This window comes from Otolemur garnettii, unplaced genomic scaffold, assembly GCF_000181295.1.
Source record: "Otolemur garnettii isolate 467f Iridium unplaced genomic scaffold, OtoGar3 scaffold00042, whole genome shotgun sequence".
NCBI classification, from domain to species: domain Eukaryota; kingdom Metazoa; phylum Chordata; class Mammalia; order Primates; family Galagidae; genus Otolemur; species Otolemur garnettii.
In genome coordinates, this window is record NW_003852437.1 from 11,159,509 (window position 1) to 11,169,413 (window position 9,905).

Consider the following 9,905-nt stretch of genomic DNA (forward strand, 5'->3'; position numbering starts at 1 on the left):
ACTTGGGAGGCTGAGGCAAGAGAATCACTTAAGCCCAAGAGTTTGAGGTTGCTGTGAGCTATAATGCCACCGCACTCTACTGAGGGCAACATAGTAAGACTCTATCTCAAAAAAAAAAAAAAGAAAAGTTCATATGGAAAAGGTTTGCCTGAATGGGTAATGTAAGTCTTTCACGCAAATCTTAGTTTGTCTTTAAAGCTGTTTTTTTTTTTTTTTTAGCTCTTTTCCTTTCTCTTGATTAAGCTTGCTTTTGTCTCTAACTAGTGATGCTATTTAATCTTCATTAAAGCATGTTGCTATTGCAGTCAGGCTTGGGAATTTTTTTTCTCATAATGGACCTCCAAGAAATGTGTAGAGAGACAGGAAGAGTAAGGAAGCAGGTGCAGTGAGTGAACTGCATAAATAGGCTCCAAACTCCAAAAGAGACTTTGGTCATTGTCCTGTTCCCAGTGGCCAGACGGTTCTTGATCTTAGTGGCCACTCAGTGAGTATTTGTTGAATGGATGGATGGATGGATAACTGGATAGATAGATGGATGAATGGATGGATGATGGATGACAGATAACTGGATGGACAGATAGATGGATAGATGGATAGAAACAGGACTAGATGGACAAATGGATGGGTGAATAGAGGGATGATGGCCGGATCAGTGGTTGGATAAACAAGGTACAAATGAAGTACAAAAATAAGAAGATAGAACCTGAGTTGTGTTACTTTTCTTGTGACACCATAACTTGCTCTTTCTTTGGGTGCCATTGTGTGCCACAACCTGCCTGTGAGATCGTGAACCTTTGTTCATAGTACTTCTACTTTATATCTGTGCCTCACAACGTCCCCTCTGAATGGACTAGCCCCAGGGGGAAAAGGGAAAATCTGCTTCTCACTGTAATTATTTTGCTTAGTTCTGAAGTGGTCTCCAGAAGAAAATATTACTAGAAGAGTTTTTGAACAAAAATGTCTGTTTTGTCACATAAAGGGAAGTAACTTCTATCACTAATGTATATACAGTCAGCACTCTGTATCCATGAGTTCCAAATCCAGAGATTCAACCAACATGGATTGCAGATATTCAGAAAATAAAAACAAAAAAGATAATATAACAATAAAAATAATACAAATAAAAAACCGTATAGTACAACAACTGAAAAAATACATAGCATATACATCATATTGGGTATTGTAAGCAATCTAGAAGACATGTGTAAGTTATATGCAAATTTCATGTCAATTTCATGTCATTTAATGTATGGAACTTGAGCATCCTCAGACTTTGGTATCTGGGTGGATCCTGGAATCCGTCTCCCATGGATTCTGATGTACAGCTGTTGAAACCTTTCACAGACTATATTTATGGGACGCTACACATATGATATCTAGTAACTGAGATCAAATGTTGTAGTGGCCAACACTGTATCAAACAGTCACTTCAGAATTTAGAGACACTATTCCAGAATATAGATATTTTTATATCCCACTTTAAATAATAATGTTAACAGCAGCAAAATAGTACTAGCTAATAATGAGTGTTCAGTGCTAAGCACTGCACAAGTTATTATCTGAAGTTATCTTCCCAGTTATCTATGAGATAGATACTTGTATAGTGAAGGGATGAAGCTCAGAGGAGTGGAGGGGCTTGCACACCATCATACAGATACCGAGAATCTTGGTCTAGTATCCAAGTCCACATTCTTACTATTTCTATGACCTGGTCCAGATTCTTTGTTCTAATTTTATAGCATACTGTATTTTGTTACTATTATTTGAAGTGGGGCATTAGGTCTGAAATTTCTAGAAAATCCTACCAACCTATGTTTTTATTTTTGAGGAATCATATTTTTCACACTGTTCCTGATAGTTTATTGCCTGACTCTAGAGATTCTCGTACTTCTCAGTTTTTGTTGCAAAATCCCTTTGGTGTGTACTTGCTTGTATTTAATATTGTGTGTGTTATGCATGCCCTCTTGTCAACTTGCCTTTAGGTTTTTTGAAATGGTGAACACCATTACCGAAGAGAAGGGGAGAGGCACAGAGGAAGGAGATTGTGAAGGTGACTCCCTGGAGGTAATGACTTAAGTTTGGGGTTCATTTTAAAACAATTTAAAACTTTACCCAAAAGAAGGTAGTGGGTAGGTTCATGGGTGTGTGAGTGGTAGGGGACCACGGTCTGTATGCTTTCCTTTAACATTAAAAGCAACTTCTGGAATTTCTTTGGTAAAAAAAGGGCTAAAAAGCAAACCTCCGAGGACTCTTATTCAGTAGTATTAAGGTTTGGTATTTTACTTAGCTGATAGCAAGTGACCACGCTTTATCTGTGACTCTGTTGATTATTCTCAATGGATGGGCATCAGTACCCTTACACCTTTTCTGTTCTCCTCTGAGATAAGTGCAATTCATATGAACCAGATTTCAGTGAAGATTCTGGATGAGAGAGCTCTTTGTGGTCTACATTAATATGCTACACAGAGAACTGGAAACCATGGAACATTAATGAATTAGAGGAAGGAATAGCAGTCACCCTGACCGTTGTTCCTCTCCACCAGTATATCCTTTTACTGAGGCCTCCCAGACACAGTGTACTATGGGTACTTACTCTTAATGTGCATTTTCTCTACCACGTCTACTGTGTGAAGAAGCTCCTTCTACCACTGCGAAGACAGATGCTAGAGTGTTTCCAGAGCCCTAACTCTGGCACACCAGCATCCTCAGTGTCTGAAGGATGACACTTCTCCAGGCAGAGAAAGGAGAGGGCCACTGTTTTCTCCAAGTTCTTCCCAGTGTTTGACTTGGGACAGAACTTTGAATCTGATTTTCATCATCCATAGGGCTGCTATAACAAAATACCATAAACTGAGTGTCTTATAAACAACAGAAATTTCTCACAGTTCTGGAGGCTGGGAAGTCCAAGATCAAGGCACCCGAAGACTCAGTCTGGTGAGGGTCTGTTCCTTGTAGATGGTGCCTTCTGGCTGCGTCCTGACACAGGAGAAGCAGCCAGCTAGTCCTTTGTGGTCTCTTTTACATATACTCATGACCTCCTCACTTCCCAAAGGCCTCACCTCCTAATATCATCCTCTCAGGGGTTACGATTTCAACATAGGAATTGATACAAATATTCAGGAATTCATGGCAAATACTGGAAATTACATTTTCAGTGTTAAAGTGCAATTGAAGAAATTGTATCTCGTTAGTCTAACTAGTATACTTATTTATTAAACACTTTGGTAATGTTATCTCATACACTCAAATTTTTGTTAAATCATTGAATTAGCTAACAGTTGAGGGGGAAAATAAATTTAATAACCCATTATTAACTCTCTCTGTGAGTAATTTCTATAATTGTTTAAAATTATAAAAAGATGATAGACTTAATTTGGAAAAAAAAATTTTTCCCCATGCCCTAACTTGCTGTCTATCAATTTATTAGATGATACACATACTTATTTGTATATGTTTTGTATTTTCTTTTTTAAATATTCAATTATACATTTATTTAACTTTATTTGTTTATTTTTTGAGACAGAGTCTCACTTTGTGGCACCCAATAGAGTGCTGTATCATCACAGCTCACAGCAACCTCAAACTCTTGGGCTCAAATGATTCTCTTGCCTCACCCTCCCAAGTAGCTTGGAATACAGGCGTCTGCCACAATGCCTAGCTATTTTTAGAGGTGGGGCTGGGGAGGTCATCTTGCTCTGGCTTAGGCTGGTCTTGAACCTGTGAGTTCCTGCAGTCTACCTGCCTTGGCCTCCTAGAGTGCTATTTAACTTTAATTTTAAGAAAAGGATAAAAAGATATGAAATGTATTCTGTTCAGGAAAATCTTATATACACAAGCATAGTTCTCGTGGATTTATGATTTGGATTAGTGGAAGTATTCTCCTTTAAGCTTTACATTTATTTTAGAAATGTAATTAATAACTGGATCCTACAAGGCAAATAAAAAAATAGTTATTAGATTAGAAAGTTCACATCCATGAGGGTAGAACATCAAGTAAGCAGGATAAAAGAGAAAATTGGTTTCTATTTTCTTACTCAAATGATTGTGTTAGGAATTAGATCTCTGAATCCTACTTTATGCTCTTTTGATTGTACCTCGTTATTGGTGTTAGATTTAGTATCACTTGATACATAACAATTTTCAGAGTGAAAGTTAAAGAGAACAAAACAGTTCTATCAGTAATCTAAAATCGTATGTGATAGACTGGAAAATCCATAAAGTCTTCTGCAATGTGGTAAATTTCTGGCTTTTTTTTTTTTAGAGATATCTATCTTTTGTTTCATACTCTCTTTTAAGAAACTAAATGCAGAGCACCAAAAATACCCACAGGTGAGCCAGGATATGGGCGCCATATTTGACAAGACTGGTCTTCATAATTGATTGAATCAACCATTTGGGGCCCTACTCTGGTCCCTGCTTTAACCATAAGCATAGCCTACCGTAGCTTTAATTGCATTAGAATTTGTAATGAATTTGATCAGCTGATTTTTCTAAGTCTCAGGTTCCTATGGTGTAAAGAGAAGGCAGGTAGCTGGCTTTTCAAAGAGTTACCAAGAGGTGCACATCCAGATTCCCTAATCTGTATGCAGTAGTGTGTGGGGTGGGCTTTGTGAGAGACCCTTTTCTGATTAGGAAATTCTGTGGCAAGCTCTGTGAACAGTCACTGACTAAATAAAGAGGGAAATGATAAAATTTCCTTCTAGTAACATCCAGAGGGTTTTAATAGATCAGCTAACCTCACAAAAACCAGCGCATACAACATTGCTTTGATTCATCAAAGTGCTCCTAACTTGCCCTTCTCCAGTAAGTGCAGGGAAACTATTGTTTTAATATTAGAAAACATTCTTACACTTTTAGCCTTTGCATTTCATTCAAATAATTTAAAATCTATAACACGGAATGGCTCCTGCAGTATTCCAAATGGACTTTATAGCCTGTATGAAGAATTCAAGCATACTTGTTTTAAGAGTTTTGACTTCATTTGCCATTCACAGCATAGCTAGTGATGTTGCTGATGTTTCCTTGTGAGTGTCATGTTCGCATAACGTTAATACATGTTCTGGGCCGGAGGATGGTGAGATCCCTTCTTGGCTCTTCCCATTCACTGAGTGACCTTTTCATAGCAAGACGATCTTTACAATATAAATTATTAAGCCTTAAATTCCATTCTTGGATAATTTATAATGTTCCATTATATTATATATGTGATTACATTTCACATTTTCAACATTCCCCAGTAAGATTATTTTATCAGTATTCTAAATATTTGATTAAAATGAATTCTTCAATTGCACCCTGCCATACTGAACTCAAACTTGGGCCTGTGCATGACGTGCCAAAAATAATTTCTCCGCTTCCCATTCATTACACTGTAAACAAGACTCGCATTAAAAATCATCTTTACTCAGTGATTTGTGATTTGTATGTAGAATAATTATTTTCTGATCTTTACCTCCATTAGATACAGAATTAAAATTGTTTCCTTACATGTGTGGATTTTTCCTGATCCCTTTAGGTCCCTTGGCCCCAAACAAAATAAAAATGTTGGAGAGGTCAGATGATCAGGAAAGGCTCTTAAATGTTTTTAACTGCACTTAGGGTGGTGTCAAAAGTCAACAAACATTATCTATTAATGTAGTTTTATAAACCACAAATTTGAAATTAATCCCTAGCTTTCCTGGAATTTTTAAAGCTTCTTAGAAGCCCAAGTAAAGATCTGCTTTCCTTTCTGATTTGAACAATAAGGCTTCTTTGAAGCAGCATGATCATAGAAAGGATTCAGCCTCCTTCTGATCACGATCAGCCCCTTCCTTCAATTGATCAAATCTGCATGTACGAGATCTCCATGCTGGAATCAGGAGCTCTGAGTTCTTCTTGTAACTTTGCCAATAGTCAGTTTTATATAACTCTGGACAAAGTTCATGCTCCCGCTGGACTAAGATGATTTCATGCCTAAAATTAGACTTGAACAAGAAGATTTTTAATGTCCTTTACTACCTCTATTTTTTTTTTATTATTTTCAAGATTAGTACAAACTGTACAAGGTTATTTCAAATATATCACAATCCTGCTTCTCAAGGAAGGGCATTTCTGTTTTGAAACAGAAAAAACAATTACTTTTGATTCAAGGCCATGTTTTTTGCCTCAAGGATTTATTCTGACAGGGAAGGGTTAGGAACTCATAAGTACTGTAGTGTGTTGATAAATTTATACTGAAATCATAGAACAGTTGATTACAGTTAAGTATTTAGGTTTTAACACCCTGTTGTTCTTTCTGCCTTCCATATCTTCGTAAGGAAGGGCATTTACCCGGTAACATAATCAGGCACTTCAGAAAACCTTCTGCCCAAGCCCCTGTTATTAATAATCCCTCAGGCCCAGTCTTTCCTCCAATCCCTTCATCTCATCCCCTCGACTGCTCACCCAATCTCAAATCTTTGCCATCTCTCCTATGGTTTGATGCTTCCCCTGTTCTGTCTCTGTCATCATCAGAGAAATTTCTCAGACAGCATTCATCCTGTAACACCCACCCCCCCCAAAATTAAAACCCTTTGATGTTCTCTCTTCGTAGAATATTTCTGTACTATACAGTGTTCTTAACCCTCTGCCTGTAACTTGTCCTGGCCTTTTAACTCTTATGGTCTGGCGATGCCAAACTCCTTTCCTTTCCAGATGGCCAAGGTTTTTCCTGCCTCTGGGCTTGAAATGTAGATACCCAACCCTGCCAGCTCTTCTGCTTAGTCCCGCTTGGTGACGGAAGCCTTATTTTTCAAGATCCAGATCAAAAGTCATTTTCCCTTTGGATGATTTCTCAACTCCCCATCTCACTTTTCTCTGCTTTCATACCATCTTCTTCCACTCCCTCCCCCGAGCTCTTCTTATGGCATTGTAACTCAGTGGCCTGCACTGGACTATTAACTCCCTAAGCAGAACGGTGGGTTTGGTCCCTATGTAATCACAAAAGCTCACACGATGCAGGTGTCCAAGCAGTGGAAATTCAGTTGAGAAGCTTTGAAGGGTTTGCAGCTGGGGAATGACAGAGACTGGAGTTGTTTGAACGATATCTCAAAAGTGGGGGAGAGGAGTATGGATTGGAGGGGGCAGAGTATGAGCTGGGAAACTAGCTTGAGAGTTGTTTCATCAATGTTAAGTCAATAACCATGATCAAACTTAATGTCACAACAAAGCCAGTGACCCTTCCTCCTTGCATCTCATTCTTTATTTCAGTAGAAAAAAAAAAAAATAGATAGAAACTACAGAGGTTCTTTTAGTATGAAATATGTCCTGTCTCTTTTACCCCTCTCCCAAACAGGTATGCGTTCTCCCTCCTCTCTATCTGTACTTCCTCCTTCCTTTTTTCCCTTTCCTCCCTCCTCTTTTTATATGCACCTGTTTATATGCACATGTAACCTCAGTTTTTATTAAAATGGGCATGGACTGACAGAAGCCTGAAGCAGTCAGAGCAGCTGGCTCTGTGAGCCTGTTTATTCACAGTTTCTAATGTACATAAGGAAAAAGTCCACCCTCCATGAGTGGAGTGGGACAGGCAAGATTAAAGGAACATTTTCATTTGACTCAAACATCTGTGGGAGGATGAAAGACTTTACCTTTTCTGATTATCTGCCTCACACACATTAGCAAGCAGCAATTTATGGTTTAGAATTCATTTAAATGGATTTGGAATCATCGTGTAGCAAACTGGTTTGCTTTTTTTTTGACATCCTATTTCTATTTTTGTATAGAAATCAAACACCCATAGTTACCCAACTGTCTGAGAAAATGTATTACTTACAGTGTTATATGATATGTCTATCAATTTGTTATCCATTCATTTGTTCTGTTGAGAGGGAGAAAGCCTTTTTCCTCTACCAACTTATGTTCTGTGCTGGGGACCTGCAAATTAACTGGTAAAAGACAAATTAACAGGAGAATAGTTTATTCATAATCAATGGTAAGTCAATGAAAGAGACTTAACACACAATGATGTGGCTCCTTAAATAGCAGAGTTAAGTGTTTGGTTATATTCTTAATAAGAAAGAGGATTAGTTTCAAGGGGAAGCAGATGGTAGTGAAGAATAAGATTTAGAAAGTTTGGATAAGGTTTTGTTTATGGACTTTCTTACCTAGGTGCAAAGTGGTACTTCTCATTTTAGGCTGTAAACCTACTGGAGAGGGCATTTATGGCTCTTCAGACTTTATGGAAGTCAGCAAGAGAAGTTTAGATAAGGTTTTTTCTGCTGCTGCTGTTTGTTCAGATGTTTTTAGCCAGAAATAATCTTCATTCACATTGGTGGGTACAAGTGGATCTCATTCATTCATTCAGCAAATATTTACTGGACACTTCCTGTGTGGTAGGCATTATTCTAGGCACTGGGGATACAACAGAGGACGAAATAGAAAAAAATCCCTGCCCTTATGGAGGTCACATTTTAATGAGAGACAGACAAGAAACAACATGAATAAGTAAAATATATGGCATGTTGTACAGTGATCAATACAGACAATAAAGAAAAAATAAAGCAGGGACGGGTTTAGGAAGTTATAGTTTAGCGGGAGGTGCAATTTTAGACTGTAAAGTGGGGGAGGTCAGTAAGAAGGTGATATTTGAGTCAAGATCTCAGGGAGGAGGTGTCTATGACACTAGGTATTTGTGCCTGCCATGTTTTTGGCATTTATTAATGTTACTAATATTTTGGCATTTACATATTAAGAAGGCAGTGCAAACTGAGAATTAACAGCTGCCCTGCCATTTAGGTGACTACTCACCTACTGTGAGTCCCAGCAGGAGGAAGTGCACGTTTATAAGCTGAGTTTTTTGCTTTAGGTTCCCTGACAGTATAAGGACTGAGTGATGACTTTGTCTTTTGGCCTTGTCAATATTGTCTTCCTATGCTAATTCTCTTCCCAGCACCAGTTTAGATTGTTCTGGGCAGGCAACTATAAAGGAATGGTTCTAGAAATATTCCCATCATTGCTTTGAAATGAAATTGTTGTCTCCCTTAGCAACCACCTGAGTTGCTAACCTATTGCCATAGAAATAGAATGCAAAATATATAAGGGATGTAATTTTACCTTTTCTTTTTTAAAGCCTTCCTATTTCTTCCCCCCCCTTTTCCCCCCCATATTTGTCATATAACAGACCCTGCCTTCCTGGGTCTGTGGTCCCAGCTCTGCTTTGGTATTTCTGGCCATCACCTAGATAATTCTCTGTCCTTATAGGCTGGATCAGTCTACCTGTCTCTTCCAACTTCCCTTTAAAGCTGCCTTTTCAATTTACATCTTTACCTTTTAAGAATAGAAAGAGGAGATAAAAGAGGAGATGAAAACAGTAATTACTCATTGAGATGGTTTTACTCAAATCCCATCGGTCTTATTACAAGTTCCTTCAGTTTTTTCCATAACCATTTTGTTCATCCCAAGTCAACTTCTATACTTAATAAACAATCTTTTTATTTGGGGGTTTTTTTGAGACAAGAGTCTCACTATCTCACCCTCAGTAGAGTGCCATGGAGTCACAGCTCAGAGCAACCTCAAACTCCTGGGCTTAAGCAATTCCCTTGCCTCAGCCTCTGGAGTAGCTGGGACTATAGGTGCCTGCCACAATGCCTGGCTATTTTTTGTTGCAGTTGTCACTGTTGTTTAGCGGGCCCAGGCCAGGTTTGAACCCTCCAGCCTCGGTGTACGTGGCTGGTGCCATAACCACTGTGTTACGGGCACTGAGCCATTAATAAACAATCTTTATTTAAAAAATTGTTTTTGGGCAGCACCTATAACTCAGTGAGTAGGGCCCCGGCCACATACACCCATGCTGGTGGGTTCGAACCCGGCCAGGGCCAGTTAAAACAATAATGGCAACAACAACAACAAAAAGCCGGGCATTGTGGCGGGTGCCTGTGGTCCCAGCT

The 9,905-nt window shown here is 38.6% G+C and overlaps 1 protein-coding gene across 2 annotated transcripts in view; it reads left to right on the top strand.

The window, feature by feature from the left end:
• Window positions 1-9,905, top strand: part of MAP3K5 (mitogen-activated protein kinase kinase kinase 5) — a 208,202-nt gene that overhangs the window by 141,541 nt on the left and 56,756 nt on the right. For both annotated transcript variants that reach the window (XM_003790296.3, XM_023513499.1), the window contains one exon: window positions 1,983-2,064. In XM_003790296.3, coding sequence (XP_003790344.1) covers window positions 1,983-2,064 — 82 coding nt within the window. The remainder of the gene's footprint in view (window positions 1-1,982; window positions 2,065-9,905) is intronic.